Genomic DNA, 27,867 nt, shown 5'->3' on the forward strand with positions numbered 1-27,867 from the left:
ACTTGTGTCTTTAAAGGATATTCTGACTGAAGAGATTTTTAAGAAGCTCTTCTATTTCGCCATTAACTATTAAGGAATAAACGATCAGAATTCTAGAAGAGGGAACTATCTCGTTTAAATGAATCTGTAACTCGTAAAGACAGAAGGCAGGTCGGTGACCTAACAGCAACAGTCTACTTGAGATTTAATTTTCATTATGTTGTTCATGAACACCCAGAACACTGCACTATAATGCACAAATGGATACTGACATGGATCCTGCCAATTTTGCTCTACAGATCATACTTTTACATTATCTTTCTAATGGGCACTATATCTTTAGCTTGCAATGACATGACTCCAGAGCAAATGGCTACAAATGTGAACTGTTCCAGCCCTGAGCGACATACCAGAAGCTATGATTATATGGAAGGGGGGGATGTAAGAGTAAGAAGACTTTTCTGTCGAACTCAGTGGTATATGAGGATTGATAAGCGAGGCAAAGTAAAAGGGACAAGAGAAGCAAACAACAACTACAGTAAGTAATATCTTTGCTTTTCCTATTTGACTTCTAAGTTTTTAGGCACCATTGTTTCCCCATTCCTTGATTTACAGTAATTTCAAAAGAATTTTGTATAATGTACTGACCATTGTATAAGACAAGTTTTCCAATTAATCCTACAGCAGGACATTTGTTATTGATTTTGAGATGCGTCATTTTAAACACTACATTGTAGATCTGCTAATGTATTAGTTACAGCTGGTAACTATTAGCAAACAGAGCCTATTTTAACAAGTGAATTAGGTTGTAAGAATTAAAATGTATAACCACAAACTCTGCTCATAAAATACTTATGAAACATTAAGCCACGCTTATATAGTCCACAAACTACCTAAAAGTTCTGTATATTTGAGTTCACAATTAAAATATATGCAATACTAGAAAGTTCAATGGAAAGAATTATGTAAACTGTCTTGCAAAATCTTTTAGATAGCTTGCCAAGCCAGGAACAAAATCTATTATAGTTTCTGCAGTTCATTATTACAATGATCATGATGATGAAAAAATATTCTCTCCTCTTTCTTCCAAAAAGATGACTCATCTACAGAGAATGGACATATAATATTTTGCAAAGCTGTACCAAATACAACTTTTGAACTGGCAAAAGAATTGTTGTACTAATCTGTGTTTTTCACACATACACTATATAACTTCAATTTACAACTACTTGAAGGCATCAGTTTTACAATCACTATTCCTGACACTTTGGCTTTCATGTTATTACACATATACTGCATATTTAGAGAAATATGACAAACTTTAAAAGATTATATATATATATATTTTTTAAATATAACAAAAGTACTTAAGATTATATTGCATGTTTCAAAACAAAATTAGAAGGAAAAAGTGCCAGAGACTTGCTGGTCTAGTGTTTATAGTCATCTGAAAGATCAAACCTTTTCCAAAGATGCTATTAAATACAGTTTTAATATAGGTTGCATGTCATTGTATTTTTTTAATAACAGCAGCGAAATATAAATAAAAAGTAAACTTCAAGAACTGTTCTTAGTGTGATTCAGCTTTCAGCTGAAGTTGACTGCATATTTTCTGTAAAAATAGCACTCCTCCATGTTAAGCACCTAGATAGTGAGCTTCAAAGTTTATTTCTTTACTTCATGATTACATTAAGTATTTGACAACTTATGTGGCTAAAACTTCATTGATTAATGTTACCATTTCTTTTGAAATTTGTTTCCATATGTCTCCTTTCTTTCTACTCTATTACGTAGTGCAAACCCTATTGCTCATTCATATGGCCAGCAGCCAAATGAATTATTTGGTCCATATTCAAGAAGACTCCCATTGAGTTTCAGGAAAACATTGTTACAATAGAGATCCATAGGGGTAGTTTGGAAGTGAATGTTGCTCCCACAAAAATAACTGGAAAAAACTATTGAAGTAATTTCTTCTGAGTTTTCGCATATAAGTGAATATCCTCTGTGCCCATTTTTTTTTCCTGTTATTATTTACAAACAAATACTTTGAAAAGATTGTGGCAGTATATAGAGCTGAACAATTTCATACATTTGCTCTTTTGCGGTTCCATGCTACTAAACTAAGAACTTGGTTAGTAATTTAGCATTATTTCAAATTCAAGTTTCTCAATTCTCTGCAGGATTCCATGTTGCTGAAGCACACTAATGATACCCTGAAATGTTCTGTAGTAAAACCACTAGAGAATATCAGATCATCTTGTACTAAAGGCAAACCGTTTTCTTGTAGAGTTTTCTGAGCACTTTATTAAAATTTACTGATTTTTTTTTTTTTTTTGCCATCATGAATTATAGAAACACAACCTTGAGTCATTAAACCCTTACATATATATTGCAGAGAAAAAAAAAAAAAAAAAACAACAAAAAAAAAAACTTTGAACACTTTCTGGTAAATGTAAAGCAAATCAGGAGAAAAATAACAATCAATACTCGAAGGGTTTATCTGGTAACTGAGACACACTACAATGAAATGTCTCCATTAAATTTAACTAAAGTATATGGGAAAACTCCCACCATCTTAAACTTAGGTCTCTTGCTTGAATTTAGCAATTCTACATTAGGAAATAATGCTTTTGTTGGATAAGCAGAATAGGGAAATATAAGCAAAAGAAACTTGAAAAATGAGAACACATTCTCAGAGAAACTCAAAACTATCATAAAAAAACACAACATTTTTTGTCATATCCTCTAATCAACAAAATATGTAAAAGGCCTTTTTGAAGATGTGTTTATGGTTCTATACTAAAATACACTTAACAAAAGTGGTATGAGGGGGGAAAAAAAGACACTAACCTGCTTTCCCTATTTTTTTTTTTTTTTTTTTTTAAACATTAGAAGACTAAACTGGATATTTTTATCCAGGGCTTCTGAAAATCAACATTTAAAAATTATATCCATTACTAAGATGGATCAATTTGTGTGTTCAAGCATTCTTGTTCTGTGAACTTCAGTTCTGGAAGTTTTACATTAGTAAAATGTAAATTAAACCTGTTTCACAGGATTGAATCCCAGAACAGTTGCAGCAAAATTGATCAACACAGTATGAAAAACACTGCTCTTATTAGGAGTATCTTCATATTTTATCCTAGTTTTCCACTAATAAGTTCCATTTTGTATCGTTTACATGTGTTACTAAAATAAAAACATGAAAAAAATCACATTTTTAACCATAACGACTTCATAAAAGAAGCTGCACTGACAGTCTTGCAGACAGAGTACATTACTTGTTTTCAGCCCATGAATTGTGAAACAATTTTCACAATTAGAAATGTCTGTAAAATGATAGACTCATCATTCTACATCATAATCTTGGCAAGTGCCAAAAATTTGCAGAGTTTGTCTCATCAGTCAGAACCACGAATATAAGAATGCAAAGATAGTGAGAAATTAAAGTCTTTGTGTTCTAAACTTCTCTATTAAGTTACGGAATAAATATATACATATTTTATAGATATCTTATAAAGGTAACACCTGAAAAAAATCTTAAGATGCTAATTTAAGAGCCACTGTATTAAATGTATATGGACTGAAATTCTCAAACTTAATACTGGAAGAAATCTTTACTGATTGTAATTAACCTGTATTCATCATACACTTGTTTAAAAATACAATAGAAGTTAACTGTTTTGCCCAAAAAAAGTGTGTACTGTGTCAATAAAAGCAAATTGATGAGTCCTGTTTACAACAGTGATGACCTCATTAGTTACCCAAAGAAAATTATTCTGTGCACATTTCAAAAAGCAGTAGAGCCTTCTGGTGAACACAAAACTGATATAATACAATAGTAAAATAAACAAATAACTCAAGAGTAAACAAAGCAAATTTCCAATAAGCAGAGGAAATCTCCTTGCACCTGATAGAAACAGCTCTGCTTTCAGTCTGAAAACTAAAATGTAGAGTGAGAATTGCCACACACTGAAAAACTAAAACAAGAAGCCAAGCAGCCAAGATACAAGGCCATCCAGAAAAATCTGTCATTACTCATAACACCTTTTTTCTTTGACAATCACTTCTTATACCTTGTCCACACATAAACTATTGGCTTTTTATTCAAAAGTAAATTTTGTATCTTGTTCACATAACATAATCTAAGTTAGCACACAAAATAGACTTCCAAAATTCATGATTGTAAGAAGAGTGCCTGAGCAGATCATGAAGATACTATGGCATTTTGTTAATTCTCTGTCTCTGACAAAAAATAAATCTCTCCATATTGCTGCTTAGCTTTTAATTCCATTTTGCGTGTGAACAGAATTTCACATGAATTATTTGGTTTTGTTCCGGAAAAAGGAAAGCAAAAATCAGAGTTTATTTTGCTTCTATCTGAGAGGATTTAAAACTACAACTGGATGATGCATTTAGGACTTTCCATGCTCTGTTGCCTTTGGAATCTCATTTTAAAGACTTCAAAGGGCCTCTTAGTTACAAGAAAAGCCTTCCTGGAACCTGAATCCTAACATGTCTGATCCTATCATATTCCATGTGTGCTCTAAACCCAGAAAGTGCCTATTTCTTCCTCTTCTCAGTGGAGACAGCCAACCAAAAATATAAGAAAATAAAAGATAGCCTAGTGACATCTTGGCACAAAATGGGCTGAAATCTTGGAATAAAGTTCTTTTGAAAACTACTTCTCTTTTGATCAAAATCCAACAAATAAGTGTTCAGCATCATTAAATGAACTCTAATTCAGTTTTGTTCAAACAAACCGTAAACTGCTAACAAAATGCAGTTTATATGCATCTTAGTGGTTAAATATTCAAACCTTCTTAGAAATCAAAAGTACTTCCAATAGCATTTTATATATACTTCTTAGGGAAAAACAGATGTCAGGCTACGTATGCTATGCTGTTGCACCAAATTTTATTTCTGTTGTTTATATGCACCAAATTTTATTTCTGTTGTTTATATACACATTAAATAAAGGAGCAAGAAGATAAAATATTTGAAAATTAGGTAACTCAAGGCAGGTATTGATGCACTAGATTCAATTAAGTGTTAGCAAGCTCCAGCTGTAAAGCCTGACTCTGCAGCTGCATTCTTGATTTTTCAAGAGTTTGTTGGTTCAGCCAATGAATTGGCCTAAGTAGAAGACAAACCCACACTAAAGTGAAAGTGCTTTTGCTTCACTGCTAATCTTTTCAATCATTAGAATAGAAAGAGATTTTGTTCAAATGACAACATATACATAGCTTCCAATAACAGCCAACATGGCCAATGATGACATTCTCTCATACAGGGGATTAATTAGATCTAAATATAACAGATTTCCCTACTCTTTCCCTATCTCTAGTTCTTTGTCTAGCACTGGTGGTAATTACTAGCCCCTCAAGTTTGAACCTGCAGAAGAGACACTGTCTATCCCTTGCCCATATCTTACCACAAATCCCAGCTTTTCACTATCAATTGCTGCTGAAGATGGTTAAGTTTAAGCAAAGATATTTACTGAAGCAGCTGGGGCATGGCTGTCTTCCTGCTTTTACTGACTTGTTTGATAACAGTAGCCTCTGGGGGAAGTGAGGAGAAGAAAGGAGGGAATTAAGTCGAACTACCGCAGCAAGATTCTTGAGAGCTCACTTACCAATGCCCAGACCAGAGTTCAACTGACATTGTGCCATGAAACACACTAAAAAGTGTTAATTACTTCTGAATTTACCTCCTGAATCTCCATCACCTTGTCTTTGGTGTGGTATTTACCAGAGGAAAAATAGATGTGAAATCAGAACAGTAGCAGTTCATACTCAACATTCTTCTCACTCTGAACAGGAGGTGATTGCATAAGCTTTGTGAGGGGAGAATCAAGCCTCTGGGCTCGGGCACAGTCAGCAGCTTCAGAAGCTAGAATATACTGACAGGGCCATGTCTGTTTGTGCTTCAAAAGGATGAGCTGAGAGATGTGATTAGCAGAAAAAAAATAGGTTGAGTTTACATACATTGTGCTTAAAATGATTCATGTGTCTTTGATACACCTTTATAATTCAGACGTGTATTGAGTTTTTCTGAATCTCTCAATATTGAGATTTATCAGAAGTGAGAAATGTTACATTTTTATGGAACCATCAATTAAGTCTAGCAGCTGGCTGCATAAGGTGGTAATGAATATATTTTAAAAGATAAAAATGCAGGTTTTCACCCCCACATTTTCCTCCACTATTTAAAATTTATCAATGAAAAAACAAACAAACAAACAAACAAAAACAAAACACACACACACAAACAAACAGTATTGTATCACTAAGCATGTTATTGCTCCATCCTGAAGAAAATTTGCTGAAGTAGCCCTGACCTGAGACTCAAGAGACTTGAGGCTAATCCAAGTTTTTAAGCAACTTGCTTACAGACTCTGGGAAAATTCTTCAACCTCTCTGGGTCTCTACAAAAGACAAATTACACACCCCTATGTTAAGAGCTTCAAAAATGATTAGTGAAAAAAATTCCAAGCCTACAAAAGAATTGTGTGCTAATGTTCTAGACATTAAATACTTTTATTATAGAATATTGACTAATAGAATATTAATTAACTAAAATAAACAAAGGCAACAGCTAGACAGAAAAACACAGAACTCAAATCTTAATGAAGCAATTTTCCATGTAGATAAAAAGATTTTGGTAGACAATTCCTTATACAGCCTTTCTTACAACACAAAACCAAACTCCAGACACATCCCTTCATAGCTTCTAGCTTTCTGTATTGTTTGAGTATCTGAAAGCGAATTTTTTTTTTTTATTATTTTTTTTTACATTTCTAGGATTCTGGAGTACTATGCAAAGCTGATTTATCCCCCTACATCTTTCTTAAAGCTCAGGAAGATCAAGACATCCTAAATCATGTAATTATACCATTCCACACTGCAAGATATACCAGCTAGCAGTATATTTTGGAATGTTTTCTTCATTAAAACAGAAGAAGTTTAGGCAAATGAAGGCTGTTACTCTCCTTGGGTGGCACACTGCTTTCATTACATAATTGGCTGTCTATGACTATATTTGGCAACTGTATTTCAATTGTCTTTTTTGACCTTTGACTTTATTTTTACTTCTGGATATGAGCTGATGGAAAGGTCAAGTTAGCCTCCTGGTGTATGTAATTTAGAAACAGTACTAAGGAAAAGTTAACAGTGAAGATTCCTATGACAATAACAGAGGCTAACAATCATAGCACTGAATTGTCACACTTTAAAGCTTTCATAACACATGACATCATTTATACAAATGGAAAAAATTCTTTGTAACAATTGGTGTTGAAAAGTTGGAAATGGATATTCACAGATGTGGCCCACAACTTCGTGAAAACACACACAAAAAAGTAATAAAAATACCAATGCAATCAATACATTCTCCTGACTGTTATTTAGCTTTGGAAACAAATAACAAGATGAGGATTAAATCATAGTGGGATTTGTTTACAGTATACACACACTGTTTATGACCTGAACATTTTATCAACAGAACACTGAAATGTTCTAAAACAGGCTGAATCAGACAAAGAGACGAGTAAATCCAAGTTAGCATCAGAAGAACTATTTCAATTAATTCCAAGTGAATACTTGCTCTTATGAAGTTATAGCAGGAATCTGACAATTCAAACTAAAAACAACAGGCTGAAATGATAAAAGAATACAGATATTCAATTAAAAACACTGACAGCTTCCTACAAGATGTCATCTTTCAAATTTAACCACAGTCAGAACATGGACAGATCAATGAAAAACCATAAATGAAAACACAGATAACATGTCCATTCCATAGCACCAAAATAACTTCTAAAACAGGGGGAGCAACAAATATCACTCAAGTCCACCACTTCAACCAAAATATCTTGTGAATACCTCTATTACTTGTAGTTTTTTTTCTGAGTCTTGCGGCATTAGTACTTCAACCTTTAATAGCACATATGCCACGCCTAACTTCTATTTTTGGTAAGCTGCTTTGCTTTTTTTTAATGTATTAATAAACACTGGGAGGTGCTATAGACTAAAAAGACGATGATCAGACTTGTCCTTGGTCATTTTGACAAACAGGAATTTGTCTAACTAGAAAGCCACATCTTCAAAATAAAAGAAAGCCCATGCTAATATTTTCATTGATCATGTGTGCTAATTTTATAAGCTTTTATTATGACCTTTAAATGTCAAGTGTGATTTAATACTTCAATCAGAAGGGACTGTTTACAGTAAATACATGTAAATTGAGAAATTTTGACTCTTACAGACATAGATTATTATATGAACATACAGCTGAAGATACTAGTCAGAAAACTCACAGTCAACATCAGATCTTGAAAAGGTCGGATATGGATCTGGTCTGGGTCAAAGTCCCAGAGCTGCTCAGGTGTCATAGTTCTATGGGCTGTTTGCATGCACAGCTGTAAGCAATACAGTGGCAAATGTAAAGTATCAAGTGCTTGTCAGGTGTGTGGAAGTGCCCACTACAGAAGCTTTCTGGCCCTTTTGAATAACAGGTACACACCGTTGTATGATGATGGTAGGTTTGAACTTGAGTGGCTTACATGAACTCTGAGAGGGACAATGGTCAGGCTTTCTAGCTAGCCATTGAGCCAATGGATTTGGTAGAAAATTGGGGTGTTCGCCAACTCAAGAGAAGGCAGCACAGAGCAGATTCCATTCACTCCCCCTGTAGCTTCTGCAGCAAGGGCTTTGTGAAAACAAGAGTTGTACTCCCTGACAGACACTCAGAAGGAAAATGGTAAAGATAACTGAATCCTAGGGAGTGCAGACAGTACTAATACAATTGGAGAGTACACCTTTCACCAGCAAAAGCAACTTCAGTTCCACCCTCCTAATTTATTTCCACCGGAACAGCTTAGGGGCTGCATGATGAAACAGAAATCCAAGCAACTGAGTCCTCATTGGTGAGATTTTACAGGGATTTAGGAAACAGCTATGTGAATCTAGTAATGAGATTCAAACAATGAGATTTGCTTGCTAGGGCTGCCTTACAAGCAAGTACAAAATCTTCCTCATCAACAGTCCGTCATGTTTGCTCATGGGGGGAAACTGCACCTGAGAAGCCTTCAACTCATCACAACCATATCACTTAGTATATTATCACAACCCCACATAAGGACAGTGAAAGATGTTGGTCCACAGTGAGATTCACTGTACACTACCCAGCACTATTGCTTGTATTAGTTTAGCACAACTTACCAATATAATTCCATAGAAGTACAAAAAGAAAATCTCTACCACATAATAAACACCTGACATATGAGCTACAAGCATGACAAATAAACAATATTTGGGGACAGGGAATTGGTATTCAGCAAAAGAGGCTACGTGCAAATTAGCAGGTGACAAAAGTGATTATCCCATTTCAAGCAAGCTCCATTCTTCTAAATGAACCTTCTATTTCTTTAACTAAGCATGGAGATCCTGGCCAATATTTCCAACACAGATTTATAACCAAAACTGAAGAGAAGGTACATGAGACCCAGGGCAAGTGAGTATTTCTTTAGAAGACTCTAAGATACTGTACAAGTCAGAAAAAAAAAAAAAAAAAAAGAAAAAAAAAAGATTTTTTTTTTCATAATTATGATTCCAAAAAAAGTATTCATCCACTCAAGAAACAAATACTACCCCCTACCTCATCAGATAAGAAATGTAGAGAAAGCCATAAAGAGATCCGATGCGGGAGCCTTTTCCCTGTAACAAACCCCCCTTGCTCACTGTTAGCCTCTCCTTCCTTCCACTTACTCATGTAATCATGTTCAAAACACCTGTGTTTTGCTCTCTTTCACATCCTGCCACCCCTACAGTAGCGGTACTCTGTTTTAGAGTGCTCCTATTCAGTCTAAGCAGTCTCAGCAGTCAAGAGACAAGTTTTCTTACTGAGGTTCTACAGTAAAAGTGGTCTGGCATATTCCTCTACCTTACCGCCAATGTAACAGCCATACATTGGGTGAACTGGTGTTGGAGTTTGTAGTTAATATTCATTAGCTCAAAGGAAAACAAGTGTTACAAGAATTTTGAGTGTAAGCTAAGGAGAGCCTACATAAATTATAAACAGCAAGAATTCCAGGCTGCTTTCACACGTCCCTTTAAATGCATTTAATCTTGAGCAGCAAAAACAATACACCGTTAGTACAACTATTCTTCTAAATTATTGTACACCCATTTCAGTCAGAATGTTCAAATGAGCAAAATGGTGCTCAGGCTACTTGAATGTAAACATCAAATTAAAATTACTTAGTATGCCTTCTATTCTGTCTGCTTCTCTGTGTGGCTTGAGAAATTCAGTCTATAATACTGCAAATAACTGTCATGCAACAAAATTAAAGGAAAAAAAAAAAGATTGCCACATTTTTCTAGGAAACTATTACCACATCTTTCAAGGAAATCATGCTCTGCTAATTTTCTTAACTAAGTAATCCAGTGTTTTGAATTTGAATACATCTATTTTAATCATATTGTTTTAGGGCATGTTCTGAATGATTTAATTATGATTTCTAAAATGGCACTTTCATCCAAAAGGGACACTGGAAGCAAAACCGGTCTATACTAAGATGGTAAAACTAGCATCATTTAGACAAAACGCATGTGATTTTTCATATGACTCATAAAACAGCAGGCATAAAAATCCTAATTTAGTAAGGTGGTGAACAGCCTAGCTCTGATCCAACCAGACTATTTAAGAGGATGTGATGAGTTCCAGTGCCTATATCATTTAAGCACAAAATGATCTAGTGATAATGATGTATTTATGACAATTATTGTGGAGAAATTATTCAAAATTGTTTTAACATTTGGAATGTTATACATACCTATCTTGGGCAAGAGCAAAGTGAAAATTAATCCAATTTTTTCTTCTTATATAGCAAAATATTTTATAAATATGAGCAGGTATTATATACATACTTTCTCCTTTTCAGACAAGATCTGTAGACATCTCAAAGACAATTTTCTAGAAGTGATGACAAGCACTTGAGTGATATTTCAAGTTACATTTCCAAAAGGAATACTTAAGCCTAAACCTCACAGCATATATATATGGTACTTACATTTCTAAATTACTTCAGGTGATATTTTCAAAAGAGTGAAAGTAGACATTGTTATCCACTGAGACAAAATAAGTAATAAAACCTGCATTTCCTGGCCTCCTAATCACTTGCAAGTGACAATCTTGTATCCATAAGATATACTTATTATTTTTTTTTTTTTAACCTGCTGGGGCTAAATTAAAATGCATGACTATCATTAAACAAACAAACCTCTTTCCTTCCCTTTCCACCTCTTCACATTAGCTGTTCACTATTTGTTTGTATCTGTGATGCCTTTTTGTTTGTGGTATATGAGAAAATATAACAAACTTCAGTTTTGTACATGGTACACAAGAAGGTAATTATGCTTGTTTCCTCAAAGAAAATTATGTGAATTCCAAAACTAGAATGTGTTCTCATCCCACTGTAGGCAAGGCAGGAAAATGCACAGTATTTCTGCCTGTATATAGCACTGTAAATAATGATGACCTTTGCTCACAACTTAGTATACTGTCTTATTCACACTTCAACAGTGCAGGTATGGATACTTTCAGATGACTTCAACTTAAGTGTAATTACTAGTTAAAGCTCCTGTTCCTAGGAGTTAGTTACAACTCCTAGAAAAAATTTACTTTATTCCAGCTCTAGACCCATCAGAGGGGGATGCTTCTTTTTTTGTTCTCCTCTTAGTCTCTGTTAGTTACCCCTGGCAAATTATGTATATGTCATCTATGGTGTGCTGCAGTTTATCTCATAGGTGGTATTGTACAAATAAAATAAAGTAAATAAAAAATACTGATTTAGTTTCTGTTGAGCTGTGCCATGTTTATTTCATTAACATAGGTTTCTGCCTAAAAAAAATATTCCTTTCTTAGTGTTTATGATATTTGATTGAAACATTCTCAACAATGCAGAGATGTAATCAACATGAGAAAGTAATTGTAGAGAAGTACAGCATTAACTCTCTTTTCAACATATAGTCAAGATATGGGTGTTCTACTCTTGCAGACATAATGATCAACTATAAAGAACTATCAATAACAGTCTAAATAGTTGCTTTTGAAAGTAGGAAAAAAAATTGCACAGCTGTGGAGGAGTTAAGTTACTCACTAGTGGAAAAGCTATCTATCCCTGTGATTCATCAGGAAAAGTTTGCTCAGGAGTTGAAAGACCCATATTAAGAAAGAGAAAAATACAGTCAGTTTGTAAAAGCCTGGCTCTATTGAAATCAGCAAGAGTTTTGATACTGATGCCTTCTAATGGACTGAGGAGTCAATCTGAAGGATGCCAAATAATAACTATTGCTTTTGCAAATCCACGTGCTTTTACTTTAAAATGGAGTTTCATAAAATTGGCAATACAGACTAGGCATAAAGAAAAATGAAATTCTTCTTCCACCATTAATACCATTAATCTCTTCTTGACTTTCAAGTCAGAATTACTTATCTAGCTTACCAACAGCTATCTCTATTATTCTACTGAAGGTACACGCTTAAGGGCACAGTACATCATAATACACCCAACTGATGATATTCAATTTGAAAAATATCTGGATATAACTCCTCAAATATATGTTGAAAAGTATATTTCTGCATAGAAGATACAAATGGAAGTTTATACTAAGTTTTTGGACCTATATTAAAACCACAGGTCCACATATCTATACCAAGTAGAAACTGATTGGATTATTTACACTGAATAAATTTAACAGTAGAAATAATATAATCTATTTTTGTACACATCTTTTACAGTGTAACATTTGCATTCAGATATGAGTCATGTATACACTTATAGTCACGCAGGTGGCACAAAAGGAGCAAGTTAAGAACAGCAGTAGTACTTTGTTTCATTCTGTATGGTAAAAACAGACCTTCCTGGTCAATTTTGATACTATTTCTCCTGCTTCTTGTTGCAATACAGCTGAAGTCACAAATATTTTTAAAAAGAAAAGGTTTATTCACTACATTAAGTGCTTGGAATAGACATAATTGTTTCAGTCACAGCAAATAGCATAACAAATTCTTTACCAAGAACAAGAATTTATATATAATTTTAGAACGTATTAGTATGGTTACAGCCAAGCTCCGTGCTGGCATAATTTCATGGTCTTCAACTCAGTTCTAAAATTTCCTGCAGAGTTTAATATTACACAGTAACTTTTTCTTTTATGTTACAATCACTAGTAAGAGAAGAAATAATCTTCTCCTTACTTCATAAGGAGAAGAAACAATCATAAATACAATGCAGAAACAAAAAAAAAAAAGACCTGTAAACCGAATTTCATAAACACAAATTTATAAAATCTTAATGCAAATCATCCACTAAAGAAAAATTAAACTGAGGCAAACCCTTTATTTGTATGTATAGCTTCAGCTTCCCAGTTCACATCCTAATATTAAAAACCCACCAAGATTCATCTGAGTCCTCTTGCTCTATGAACCTATAGTAGAAATCTCTGCCATGTTACTCTGCTTCCTTACAGAGAACATTTTACTTTCCTTGCTTGAACAAGGTTCTTGTTTAAACCTATTAGCTGAAATGCATTTTCAAATATCTACATATTATAGGCCAGCTTCTTTCCAGATTTTAAAGTGGTCCATGTATTCTGGTACAGATTGCTTATGTATTACTTCTGTGGAGCTCACTAAACTTCAAGACATCAATACATATAAAAGCAAAATAAGAATTATGTAAATTGTCACAAAGAAATTAAAAAGTGAGGCATTCCCAAAGGCTGTTGTCTAAAGCTGTTATCAAATGCTTGAGTGGCATGAAATCTTCCATTTGTCTTAAGATCAAGAGAAAAGTATGTCTTAATGCTTATGCCAGTGACTGCACTGTAGTTTATCAAATTGGCTGTTTGATATTGTCACAGATGGAAATTTGGAATTCTACCAATATAATAATATGGCTGCCAGCATGAATCTGAATTTAAGATATTAAACATTTTAACAGACTGGTCATAGACAACTTTATTATCAGCAGTCACAAAATAGCGATATAGTATCCGTGTGCTGAGAGCCAAGAAAACTACTGCAGGCAAAGAAAAACTCACATCTTTCCTTCTGCAGTTCAGGGCCACAGAACATATTCCTTAGTTGGTAAAGAAATTGAAGTAGTTTCTATCCCATTTTAAATAGTTTTATGTAGTTTATTGAGAGACCACTGTTATGGCATAACAATTTTACTAATGTTTTAAAATTGAAGTTTTAGTTTAATTTCTGTCAAAGTGATTAAAGAATTTTTTTAAAGGACTTGATCACTAAGAGCTAGGTTTTTAAGGATGTTTCAGTAACAAAGGTGGAGTTTGGCAGTAGTACATTCATGAAAATCCTCCTTTTAAACAAGCCTGTAGGTGGGGCTATCTGAGGTAATGCAAAGGACGGCTGATAATGACACAAGGCAGCTTTCTAGCTTCATGGTTTCCATTTAATATACCCTTAACTGATCTAAACAATCATAATGTAATTGAAATAAAGGTAACTGCACTTGGCATATAACAATTAGAACAAAAGCAAGGGAAACTGTTTATATGTGTATATATATATATACTAACAAATAATGCATAATAAAAATGTGTTGTGCTTTAAAGATTTTTTTTTTTTTCATATAATTTGGCTAAACCTATGCTCTGTTAACTGTTTAGTCTGCTAACTTTATTCCATTACATTTTACATTTTAGCTATGACCAATAAATTCTCTTCAGAAGATACTACTGTCACAACACCCTGGAATGTGTGCAGCCCTTAGTTCTTTCTTTCTACTTTTAAGGGTACAAGTAATTTCAACTAAAATTCTAGGACATTATTTACATGCAACACTTGAGAAGACCAAAGCACAGAAAGGCTGTGGACCTGTGACAGATGATGCTTATTACCTTCTATACTGTAATGAGCAATCCCAGTTGCTACTGGAATCAGGTTTCATGGCCACCACAAGTACTGTTATGACACAATTGTTCTGGAAAATAAGATCTGTCAGCATATTCTACTAAAATAAAAACAATTAGTTATATACCCAAAGTATCTGTATACAAACCAAGCCCATATCAGAATCTGACACAAACAGTATTCACCATAGAAAATATTTACATGACACTAGCTGCATTTGTCTTCACACTTGCTTCATGATAATATGCACGTGAGCAAAACTTGGTAGATAATGCATAAGCATTTCTATCACCAAACTCAAAATGGTTACCACCTCATTTCCCTCTACATCCTAACATTTGAAGTCAAAGCTGAAAAGAAAAAAAGAAAAAAGATGGGTTTTGATGTGGCATCATAAAGCTAGAAGAGAACTAAAGATTAACGAGGAAAGTAAAACATTTATAAACATTTTATCGTGTAAATAAAAACAGAGGTTTAAAAAATCTGCCTGTGTGTAAATCAATGGCAAATATCCTACTGATTTTCTTAGAGTCAGTTTTACATCTTACACAAAATTTTTGGACTGTTAAAATGGTGTGTAAATAGAAGTAAATTAATGATATCAGATTAAATAAAGACAAGGAGTTATTAAGCTATTTAGGAAAAAAAAAAAAAGGATTATTGGATAATTGATGTACATTTTGATCAATATACTAAGACAGGAAAATATCAGGTAAAAAAGCTATGAAAAAAAAAGATTTATTTATTGGAATTAGATTAGATGATCTGGATTAGATGAGATTAGATTAGATGGATTAAATTAGATGATCTGGTTGATCTGTATTTTGAGTTGTTTTTATTTATGTTTTTTCATTTTCTCTTTCTGCTTGCTTAGTGTTCAGTGTTTGGTCTAATATTCCTTTTAAACATTCAACTAAAATCTAAACTATTTGTCAGCAGCAAGCCAGAACGATTTGAGGGGCTATATCATATATTTATATGTCCAACAATGTTTTGAAGGCAGAAAGAATGAGCCAGATGGTTTTTATCACTTCCCACTCTGTGGTGCAGCAAGGGGTTAGGATGGTTTTCTTATCAGATTCTTACATTTTGTACCTTGAAAGGAATTATTTACTGCCTACTTGTGTTCTTGTAGACACTGTAATTGATGTATTTAGATGTCTGTTGTCAGCTATTCCTGCCCCAGGTAGCAAATCTGATTTAGAAATCTAACTAAAATGTATTCAATTGGGTAGTGCTTGCCCTACATTTTATAAAAGTACTTAGAGGAGGAAAAGATGTATCTATTCCAATAGGGATTGCAGTGTTTATGAATTAAATGCTCTCCTAACTGCATGAAACAAAATCTTACAGTTCGAACTTTAAAATCATCTAAATACATTTGCTCCTATGCCAGAGGCCCTTAAGTATAAAATTAAGCTCTGGAATACTGCAGCCAGCTTCTCTCTTGTGTGTTTACTTTCTCAATTTTATTTAAGTAATTCAGTTCCTAGCCGCATTGGGAAACATTTTCACTATTAAAAATATATTTTAGTACAGTTCTAAATAACCCTGAAAAATAGGAAGGGAGTTTTGTCATTATTTGTCTCCAGCATCTAGCTACAGCACTCATTCTCCCAAGCCCACGTCAGTGGGCCAGAAAAGCTGCCACAGGAGCAGCTAGAGAAACTACATGATGCAGAACAAAACAGCTAGACCTTGAGGGTGATGGGATACTTCATTCAGAAAAAATGAGTTCAGAGCACAGTACCATGTTATGCTATCTTTACTACTGCCTGCAACCAGTTTATACCAGTAATAAGCTGTAATATCACATAAAATGCACTTGGAATTGAATTTATTCAGAACATAGAACAGATAACATATAATTCAATTTCTTATACACACAAAAGATATCTGAATATGGACTACATTTCTTAGAAAATCAGAAAAAAAAGTCTTCCACAGAAAAGACATGACTAATTTTATGACAACTATGATGCCTAACTCTACACAGGAAAGAGGTAAGGAAATTTAATTGCCTGTGGCACAGGAATAATATTAAGACACCATCTCTTTATTAGATAAAAATACTGGATAATAACAAATATTGAAGAACAAGGTAATTTATTTGTAGCTTTACTTTACAGAAAAATTTGGAGAGACCTGTGGCTCTGGTCTTATGTGAAATTTTCCAAATTTTAGATTATTAAAATAGTTGTAGGGACTGAAACTCTAAAACTGGGAAGTTTTGTACCACTAAATGAATGTATCTCATTTTGCTGTGAAAAGGTTAATCAGCAGTTTTACATACAGTTACACTATTCTGAAGCTAGATCCAAGAAATCTGCAAAACTAAGATAGATCATTTATTCTAGCGAAATTAGCACAACAGACTTAAGTAAGAGATATCACTGATTTGAGTTCGATTTGTTGTACACATTCAGCTCTAAACTATTAAATCATTAATTTTCATAGTGGTTTGAAACAGTTTTGTTTTTGTGAACAGGCTTATCACACTTTTTTCCATTTTTAGTATCAGTAAATATTAATATTAATATCAATAAATATTAATACTTTAATAAAAGAGTGCTTTTTAAGATAGGGGATTAAGATTTGGATTTTATAGGACACTATTAATTCTAAATATATATATATATTTTTTCATTGTAACCATATGTTTAGCTCCATGGCAGTTTTTATTGAAGGGAAACAGTTTCCAGCAAAAATGAGAAATGACTATGTGCTATATGAGAAGCTGATCAAGAAAATATTTTTATGAAATGCACAGCAGAGATCAGCAAAAGTGACAGGTTCTAAATAAGTTTAACAAGAAATGCACAAGTGAATGACTGACTGGGACAGCATTTTATTCAGTTGTTGATACTATATCCTACTGTTCACATGTCAGACCTTTAAACTGAAATTTCCATAGTTTCACAATCTACTTTAGAGAAAATTGTCACACCCTTTTGGTTTTGAAGATCAAATCAACAGAAATATTGGAAAGACAGTGGTCCAAAGCACTAATGTTCCAAAGTGACATTTAGAGGAGAGGAGGCAATTTAGGGTCAGAATAGCTAAGATCAATTCTTCTTATTCTGTCATTTAGGATGAAAAAGGAAGCATTTGTTTTACAATCCTATCTAACCCACCAACATGAGCAGAAAGCCAACATGAAACCAAACCCAAACAATACAGTATAACAATGGAAAACACCCTTAGAAATTCTAAGCTATTTCTCTTCAGTTCTCTATTCACCACAATATCGTTACTAAAATCCACACTACTCCACTACCGTATGTAGTGGAGGTAAGCTTTACTGAGTGTTGTAAAACAATGAACACTGCTTTACATTTATCAATCTGAACAGACATTTCAGTTCCCTACTCTATCTTCTCCCCTCTGTTCTGTTCTTATCTTACATGTTTTATGCTATCTTCATGGAATTATCAAGTCAGCAGTTTCTTTCAGATACCTTGACACAGCACAAATTCTGTAACTAACATAACTGTCAGCTGCTGAGTATCCCCAGGACAATGGCTTATTATGAAGTTGCTCTATCTAGCAATTAACTGTTTTAATCAGTTTTTAGTATTAACAGTGGAGAAATTTATGAACCGTATAATGTCAAGTAAGAAATCTTTAAAATAACCAATACATGAAAATCCAACAAAGTACAAAAATATTTCGATTAACTTCTGTTTAGCAATTAGTGCACTATTTTTATTAAGTATGTCTACTGTTCTTGTGCCCAATGAATTGCAAAACAAACAAACAAAATAATTAAACATCAGCCACTGATGCTTAACTAAACAGATGTTCTGCATGCAGGCTGTCTTATAAATAAATATTGCTTCTTGAGGATGCTTGACCTGAAAATACGTTGTATCAGGTCCTCTAGGAATACCTCTCCATTGTTGGTCATGCTTCCTCAGACAATTACAACTTTCCTGTCTGGAAATCACAAACGGGAGTGAAGCTGGAGTTTTAAGTGCTTTGGGTATTTGTCCATGGTATCCAGATGTCTGGCACCTCACTGAAGCAGTAGATTCAGCCGTTCTACTGAAAGTCCTTGACAGGACTTTCACACTTTTACAGTCCTCTTCATACCTAGAGTGCTTCAGATAGTCTATGCATGCACAGCAAATGCATGCATGGAAACAGCACACAGACTTGAAATAACAGCTTTTTAGTCTTTCATACTTTCATATTGGTCTCTGCCATAAATAGCAACATAATTTACATGTGTTTACACCATAAAGTCCATGTTCTGAGTATCATGCAGAGAAGCAGGAGCATTAGAGGGGAAAAAAAAAAAAAAAAAAAAAAAAAAAAAAAAAAAAAAGTGATAATGAATGTATGGATGTATGTACCTGATAAGACATGTATGACACCTTGTTTTCTGTTACCGTAATTAATGGTATATTCAAAACATATATACAGACAGAAAACTCCTGAGTATGGAGGGACCAATCTCATCTCTGCTGTGAAAATTATTATGACATACACTTTTTACCTAGTTTATCTTACTAAGCATAAGAACATGTGTTCTATGAGGTACTGCCTCGGAAACTCTTTTACTCTCTTGTTAAGGAGAGTACAAAATACAAATGAAAATTTGACATTCTATCAATTGTAATTTAATAATGGGTGGATAGTAGAAAAAGACTTAAATATTACAATATCTCTTAAATCAATAGCTTTGTTTGTTGTGAATTTTTTACTGTTAGATTTGAGAGGGAATGAGCACAGAAATTGCTCTACCTGAAAACAAACTTTAAAACATATGTGTTTAAAAATATTACTGGGAACTAAAATAGTAAGCACAAACTAATGCTTTGCATATACATACATACATATATTTTTTTCTTTTAAGAAATACAAGGGGATAAATATTCTTGAAACCAGTAACTTGCAAAACTACACAATGAAACTACTCATTCACTTTCAGAAAACAAATACCAGTAGACTTCTCTGGAAAAACATTTCAAATGCAATAAGCCAGCTAATGTATTTACTGTGCTCCCTCACTGAATGCACACATGCACTAATAACACCATGAAAGTTTTCCAGAATTCTCAGTGCTTGACAATCATGATCTGTACTTTCTTGCTTTAAGAGGCACAAATATTAACTTATTAAATCCCAAATCAAAAGAACAAATTGCATTAAATACCATAAAATATCATCTTGTAAGCAATGACGAGAGCATTTTTCTTGGCCTTGAATCATCTCTCTAAAGGTCACTTGAATTCATAAATATGTACTCCAAATCTAATTAGAAACACAAGTCAGACATATTTTAGAAGTTTCATTTTGTTTTGACTTATTCTCCATCCAAGTTTTTTCTACCCCCTCTTTTTGTATTTGAGATTTCACATACTTTATCTCAAGACAATCCTGCCTAGGAAAGGGTGTTTCACAAGCACATTCTTTGCAAGTGCTTAGCTGTCAGTGCCAGCCTCCTAACCCCTAAAAATCAGCAACAGAATGTTTTTTCCACTTCACTGCACAGAGAGGCCACAAGAAATAAAGTACTGCAAATATTAAAAAAAAAAAAAAAAAAAAAAAAAAAAAAAAAGTAGATTAAAAAATGGTATTGGTATTTTAAAGCATTTAGAATATTTTAAAAATCAGTCTTAGGTATAATATGTTAGCTGGTTCCTTAAAAGGAAATGATAATAATATATAATAATAACTAGCTTCTGGACTTTTGATTTTACTTTTCTTTTGTTAAAAATCCCCATTTCCCTTTTTTCCAGCATTTAGAAGACTACAGAAGTCTTATTAGCAGTAGGAAAAAATTAACCTCTCTCTTGTAAGAAAGAATATCACATATTCATATATAATATACATGAAACATACGTACCCAACAGAACAGAAAAAAACACCCGGATGAAATTGCTGTTGGCCTTACTGAAAAATGTACTGAATGCCAAAATTTCTCTTTGTATTAATGTCTACAGAAATTCTGATACTAACAAATAGAAAAGTAGTGACCAGAAACATGAGACATCCAGAGGATATCAGCAACATATGAAACATTTAGAAACAACTCCAGCTGATGAGGGACTGAATACAGTATACTTTAAAAACTCCTCCTAAATCTTCCTGAACAATCTTATCACCCATCATACTGAGGCAGTTCCCTAGCATGTGAAAAGATATCTATCTAGCTCAGTAGTTTTGTTCTCTGTTCTTTTCCAAAGAAGCCCCAGGTGATTCAAAACAAAACTATCAAATACCACTGGCCCAGGAAAAATAAATAAATAAATAAATAAATAAAGATCTCACATGAGAATGCTCAATTTTGTATAATTGATATAGTAAAATGCCAATTTTTCCACATAAATTTCCAGCCCAAGGTACTGTCCTGTCCTCCAGGTCATAGCCATGAAGTCCGTAAGTACAAGTGTCTAAAGCACTGAGAGAAACTGTCATTCTAGACCACAATGCCAGGAAACTCACCTAATTTATTATGCAATTATTGCCAAAAAATTAAAAAAAAAAAAATCTACCTACTAAAACTGCTGTGTCAACTTAAAGGGCTGCTTTGTGTCTTTTTTTTTTTTTTTTTCTCTTCTTTTTCTTCCCCTAACGTGTTTTATATCAACTATCTGATACTTCATTTTCCCCAAGTGGTTAAAAGACTGTTGCCAACACCCATAATCACCTTCTTCTAAAGAGAAATTATAGTCCATCTCAGCTGAGTGTCCTTTAAGTACAGCATACAGAATTTCATCTCTGCAGGAAACTTCATTCACTTTGGGAATTTTAAGCTATACTGGATACACGGACCATACAACCATATAGAATTGTTTGGAATTTCATGCTGACTTAATAGAAATTACAGTTGTTTTCAGTTTTATATGCCCATTTTCTTTCTTTTTTTATTTTTTTTTCTCTTTCTGGCTTTAATTTGATTTTTTCCCAGTTATTTCGTGGTGTATTCAAGTCTTCTTTTAATCCCCTTCTAAATTTTTACATGGATCCTTTAGAAAGTAAAAACTGAAAAACATAGTTTATATTTTCATTTTTATCTGATGATATATAAGACCTCTTTGTAGTTTGGCCATGTTGACTTCTCATCAGCAGCATCTTACCAATTTAAGCATATCTTTAAATAAATTCTGAATTTATTAAAATATCAAAAGAGTACTTAAATGGAATGATTTACATATAATAATTTTCTCTTTCCTATACTAGATTGGAAGCTTTTTTCCTTTTTCATGAATAGATATTGAAAGGATGAGAAGTTCTTACTTCAAAAGGAAGCATCTAAGAATGGACTTGATAAAATATGGCAGTGAATTGTATACTATTACATTGAGGTTATCCTTACAAGGTCTTCTGACTGTGCATTTTAGTTCGTCGTCATTTCTCTGAAGAATCTGATGCTACATAAACAATTAGAAACTGACAGAGATAAATCCCACATATAAGCCAGTTTAGTATTTTTTCTTTTTGTGTGGTGTATACCCTTTAGGTGTAAAAGTGCCTACAAATGTTACACAGCATAGTAGGTTTAGTGGTTTACTTCTATTATCATTTTTCTGTGGATACAGATATTTACCTTCTTCCAGTCAACCAGCTAACTACAATTAAGCATGAAGACTTAAAGGTCAGCTACACTGTTCATAGCAGAGGAGTAATGAAAGTAATACGTTTTCATTCATGTAAATTCATGTCTTAAGGGCAGTTGAAAGTGGTGTATTAGAAAAAACACTCTTTAGCTTTGGAGAGATTTGCTTGACTCAGGTTACCATCCTTGCAAAGCTGATAAAGCTAATCTTTAGAGTATACTGCTATTTTGTTGGTAATTTTAAAACTATCAGTTACTCAGAATCAATCATCTTCCTGCATTTGTAGAAAAACAAGATTATTAGGTTACTTCCCAGTAAACTAAATGTCGTTACTGTTGAGTCCCATTAAAGACTTAATGGTACAGAATTAAAAAAAAAAAAAAAAAAAGAAAAAAAAAAAAAGAGAGAGAGAGAGATAAAAGGAGAGTTTAAAACAGAAGAAGAACAAAAGAAAACCTGAAAAGATCTCATAGAAAGATCTTATTCACAGACTTGGCTGAATGTAACAGTCAAAACTGTATTATGAAACGTATACACTAAGAATATAAGGATATAACCATATCAGCTCAGATCCAAATTTAATTTAGCCCCACATCCTGTTGGCAAGAATCCCCAGTAGCAGATAATACAGAACAGACAGAAGAAACAGGAAATATTGGTAGCTGACCAAACCTCTGGTTGAACAGAGTTATTACCTCTTGACACCTACTGACGTATTAGATTCCTATTTGAAAACAAACAAACAAACAAACAAACCAACCTGTCTTTTTGCTATTATGTAATTTTTCTTGTAGTAACGGAGTATCAAGAACACATACAAAATAAAGACAGACCAATGCGATTACAGTGCCATATGGTGTAGTATAATGTGATATGTTGGCTTAATACAGATTCTGAATGAAAATTAAATGAGGAAGGACAAATCAAATCACTTTATTTTAGGGATTTTATATTTTATTCTTTTGTATATTCTCTAGCAATTCCCTGCTTTAGTGACAAAATTATTAATAATATAAAAGCTCATTTTTATATTTAAATACATTATGAAATTATAATTTGAAGAGACAGTGATTTCCATTATGCACATCTCTTTAACCTCAAAGTTTGTGCTGTGTTTAAATCAAGGAGTTTAGAAGTTTCACAGTGATAGTATCTTGTAAATAAGTATTAAAGATTCCTTTAACTATTTCATCAAAGAACTTGATGCATATCAAGTGCATAACAGGTCTAGAGGAATGGCTGGTTACCTTATGGATCTAGTATGTTCAGAAGCACCATGTAAAACAGTTAAACTAATGAAAGCTCTGTCTGTATTAAATTTAATATTACTCAAATATTCTTCCTGGTGGGAGACCTTCAATACTGGATGAGAAATTTACATATGTGATACAAGAAATGCTGATACAGATAAACTAAAAAACTTCCAGTATACGACTTCTCAACCATAGAAATCTCTATAGCTTCTGTACATAAAGGAAATAAAGGAAAGCATTTTGACTTCATTTATGTACATGATGGCACTTTGTAATTAACAGAACAAGCGAGTTCCACACAAAATACTATATACTGAAAGATCACTGATGAAATTCTCAGTTAACATCAGCTATCACAGTTATAAATAATCATAATGTCATACTTTCCCCAAAGTTTCCTAGAAATATTTCAATTTCCTATATGCTTTTATTTAAAAATATAATTTATTGTAGTAGTTCTACATTTCTGAAATGAACAGAATTACTGAGGCAGAGACTCAAGACGAAGAAAAGGGGGCTTACAATATGCTGTCTTATTGCTAACTAACTTGGGTCACATGCCTTAAAATAGAATGAGGAACTTAGTGATGATTCACTTGCAGATCAAGTAAGAAAGTGCATGTGAGATGCTGCTTGAGAGACCTAAATCACAAAAGTGCTTTGCTGAAAAGGGAAAAAATCATGGTAGTTTCTCCTTTGAGGATTGATTAAGACACAACAGAACAGAAGAGACATGATCTAGATCTGGGAACAGAAAAACGAGTACTTGCATTGCCTGTGATAGGCTAGAGCATTCTGTGAAGAGAATCACAAGTACACAAGCAATATTTCCACTGACCTCTTAATGGTCTCTTTTATTTGTCTTTAACTTTGCTAATAGTACAACGTTTTTTATGTTACATATATATTGGAGAGTTCATGTCAGAGAGAGTTTAGTTCCCTCACTAAAATTTATGGAAAGATGCACAGAGAACACCTTAGAAAAGTGGGATTAAAAGACCTAAAAACATCTTTGGATGAGAATAAAGCAGAAAAAACAAGTACCCCAAACCAAAATATAGTAATTTCTACAAGTAGTATGTCAACTTCCACTTCAATAAACAGAAAAAAAAAAATCTAAAATAATATAAAAATTCTAATAATAATATTGCTTTAGGCAAAAGCTTTTGGCATTTCGTTTTTAAAAGTAGTACTATTTCTTACTTCTGTGACTTCAGGCAACAGCAGATTACTGAAGGAAACTCAGTTCCTATTAGCATGATTTGTTTTACAAAGTTATTCTGAATCTTTCATTTTTTTTAGTTCTGTATAAATAGAAAATTCAAACATAGACTTAAAAACAAACAAACAAACAAACAAACAAACAAAAAAAAAAACCAACTCCTTAAGATAATGGCCAGCACAGGCAGAAGAACAAATGGATATAAACTGTTGCTGAAAAAATGCAGATTGCAAATTACTACAGAGTCTCTAGCCATTAAAATAAATCAAACTCTGGAACAGACTTTGGCGGAAACACTGGGGCAAAGAAATAACAACTCCAATTTAGTATTGGAAAAGTTTATGAAAAGAGAATTATCTGATGCAATTCCCAGGCTAGCAGAGCACTGGACTTGATGACCCAGAGATCCCGTCCACTCTTATATTCTTTGTTTGGCTAGATGCAGATTTTCATCTGTTTTTCAGCCTCACTGTGGTTTCTCTAAAGAGAAATTTAAATGAAAGTTAATATAATTTTTGTAAGTTTCAGTTAGAAATTACCCTTTTTAAGAATTGTTGCTAGGCCTGCAGCAGAGTGGAACTTGTCAAGGAATTCTAAAAGCTTTACTTAAAGTTGGCTTAGCGTAAAGAAGTAAATGTGTTCAGAGAGATGAATGCCCAGCAGGGGACACACCAAGAGTAAGCAATAACAAGCTAGGACTGATCCATCAGTAATACCAAGGAAAAGGAAGAAGAGCAAAACGGAACAGAAGAGAAAGGAAAGGACAATAGGATATAGTAAAAAAATATAGGGAAAGAGAAATACCAGCAATATTCATGCCTTTAAAAACAAAACAAAACAAAAACAAACAAAACAAAACTAACCAAACGAAAACTAATTAATGAAAAAAAATATGATATGTCGTAGCTGTAATGAGTCAATAAAAAAGTGAAAGAGAAAGAAAGGAAATGTTTTGTTTGGAAGGAAGGTCATCTTTCAGGTGACAAACTAACACCACTCTCTTTTGCTCCCCCTTCCACACAGGTATAATTATAAACTATTGCTTAAAACAAAAAAAAATAATTATACTTAAGCTTGAAGACAACCTGGCGTTCCTTAATACCATGTACCAACTCCCTGCCTTTTCTGTCTTTTTTGTTTGTTTGTTTTTTTAACCTAAATATATTTTTATATTGCAGGTAACTTATATGTATTGTAGGAACTATAGAAAGGTGTTGCAGATATACATCATCCACGTGAAAATAAAGTAATTTATAGAAATTTGTAGAAAAACACCAAATGTCTTCTGTTTTTGAATAAATAAGTTCTTGGTGAAACTTTTAATTATTTTCAAATACAGGTAACTTTGCCATTTCTATCAGTCATAGAAGCATACAAAGGTCAAGCAAATACTTTATCTTATTTAAGTCACTATGGTCTGTTTTCTATCACTTGCAGGTTCTAAGGTTTACACTTGTTCAAGGCAGTGATACAGCTACATCAGTCTTCAAAATCAAGGCTTTACACAAATTCTATGAACCTTGATGGCTATGCTATGTATATAATTCTTTCAAATGAATCCTGAGTATAATAAATTCTAAGATACAATGGTTCTTTGAAAATGTAAATGTTGCTTGTATTAACATGGCAATTTCAGTAGACATTTAAAATTTATCATGTAATTTTTAAGTGGCCGTATGCACATGTGGTCTCATAAAGAAGATTTAAAAAATCTAGCCCTTTCTTCACATGAATAAATACATGTTTTTTCTGTTTTCTAAGAACTACTGATGTGGATATTCAATAAGCACAGAAGTATATTCATTTAAATAAATCTTATAAATTGACTAGAGAATAAACAGACATTTTACGGTACTTACTGTGTAACTTTGCAGGTATTCTAGAAATCAGAACAGTGGCAGTTGGAATAGTGGCAATCAAAGGAGTGGAAAGTGAATACTTTCTAGCAATGAACAAGTCAGGAAGACTCTATGGAAAGGTATGGATGCTAAATTCTCTTCAGTTGTCTAACAATCATGCTGACTTTTCCAACAATGATCATGTACAATCTTTAAAGAAATGTATTTTTAGCTGTAGCACCTACAGCTTCATATGAAATAGTTTGTATAAAATACAGTTTGTATAAAATACATTTCTAACATCTTAAAATGTATCCAACACATACCTAACTTTCATGCCCACTTAAAAAATCAGGGATCAGAATTTGTATACTTTTTTAAAATGTGAAATATTAATGGGGAATGTACAAAGCTATACTATCCAATACTCAGATTTCCTAAGCCAAAGTTTACTGAAGTAAAAGTTACATTTTCTGAAGTTACTTATACTTAACTAATATTACTACTAATATTATTATTTATTTAGCTTTCTTATTCAATTAATATATGTTAATAATATTAATATGTGGATTGTATGATGCATATTCTTCTCCCATCTTCCCCAATCTAATTATTGTATGATTCTTTTTAAGAAAGACATGTACTTACTTTACTCTAAATTATTTACTCTCAACAGAAAGTATGCAATGAAGATTGCAACTTCATAGAACTAATTGAAGAAAACCATTATAATACATATGCTTCTGCAAAATGGACACACAAAGGAAAAGAGATGTTTGTTACACTAAACCACAAAGGTGTTCCTATGAAAGGTAAAAAAACAAAGAAAGAACACAGAGCATCCCACTTTCTTCCTCTGGCAATATCCTAATAAAACATGATCTATAAAGAACTAGTTCCAGCAGGAAGATTATTTTTAAAGAAGACTATTTGACAAGGTATCAAGAGAGGCTGGAATACTACTGAGAAACTGAACAAGCTGGACTTGCGCATTTATGTTTATTTTTAAGAGACTACATGGAAAAGATTTGAAAATATACACAAAACGAGATTTGTTAACTAAAAGCTGT

At 33.1% G+C, this 27,867-nt stretch overlaps 1 protein-coding gene across 1 annotated transcript; it reads left to right on the forward strand.

The window, feature by feature from the left end:
• On the forward strand, positions 1 to 27,675 carry FGF7 (fibroblast growth factor 7). The gene is made up of 3 exons (XM_082769496.1): positions 1 to 517; positions 26,834 to 26,937; positions 27,474 to 27,675. The coding sequence occupies exons 1-3, from the start codon at positions 232 to 234 to the stop codon at positions 27,666 to 27,668; spliced, it is 585 nt and encodes a 194-aa protein (XP_082625622.1). The 5' UTR covers positions 1 to 231; the 3' UTR covers positions 27,669 to 27,675.
• Positions 27,676 to 27,867: the final 192 nt, after the last annotated feature.

The sequence above is a fragment of the Aythya marila genome (genome assembly GCF_965140915.1).
Source record: "Aythya marila genome assembly, chromosome: 11".
NCBI classification, from domain to species: Eukaryota; Metazoa; Chordata; class Aves; order Anseriformes; family Anatidae; genus Aythya; species Aythya marila.

Bases quoted from the DNA above. Each gene is read 5' to 3' on its own strand.
- FGF7 (XM_082769496.1), top strand. From the start codon at position 232: ATGCACAAATGGATACTGACATGGATCCTGCCAATTTTGCTCTACAGA. The intron at 518-26,833 runs GTAAGTAATATC...GTAACTTTGCAG, and splicing joins AGAAGCAAACAACAACTACA to GTATTCTAGAAATCAGAACA. The intron at 26,938-27,473 runs GTATGGATGCTA...TACTCTCAACAG, and splicing joins CAGGAAGACTCTATGGAAAG to AAAGTATGCAATGAAGATTG.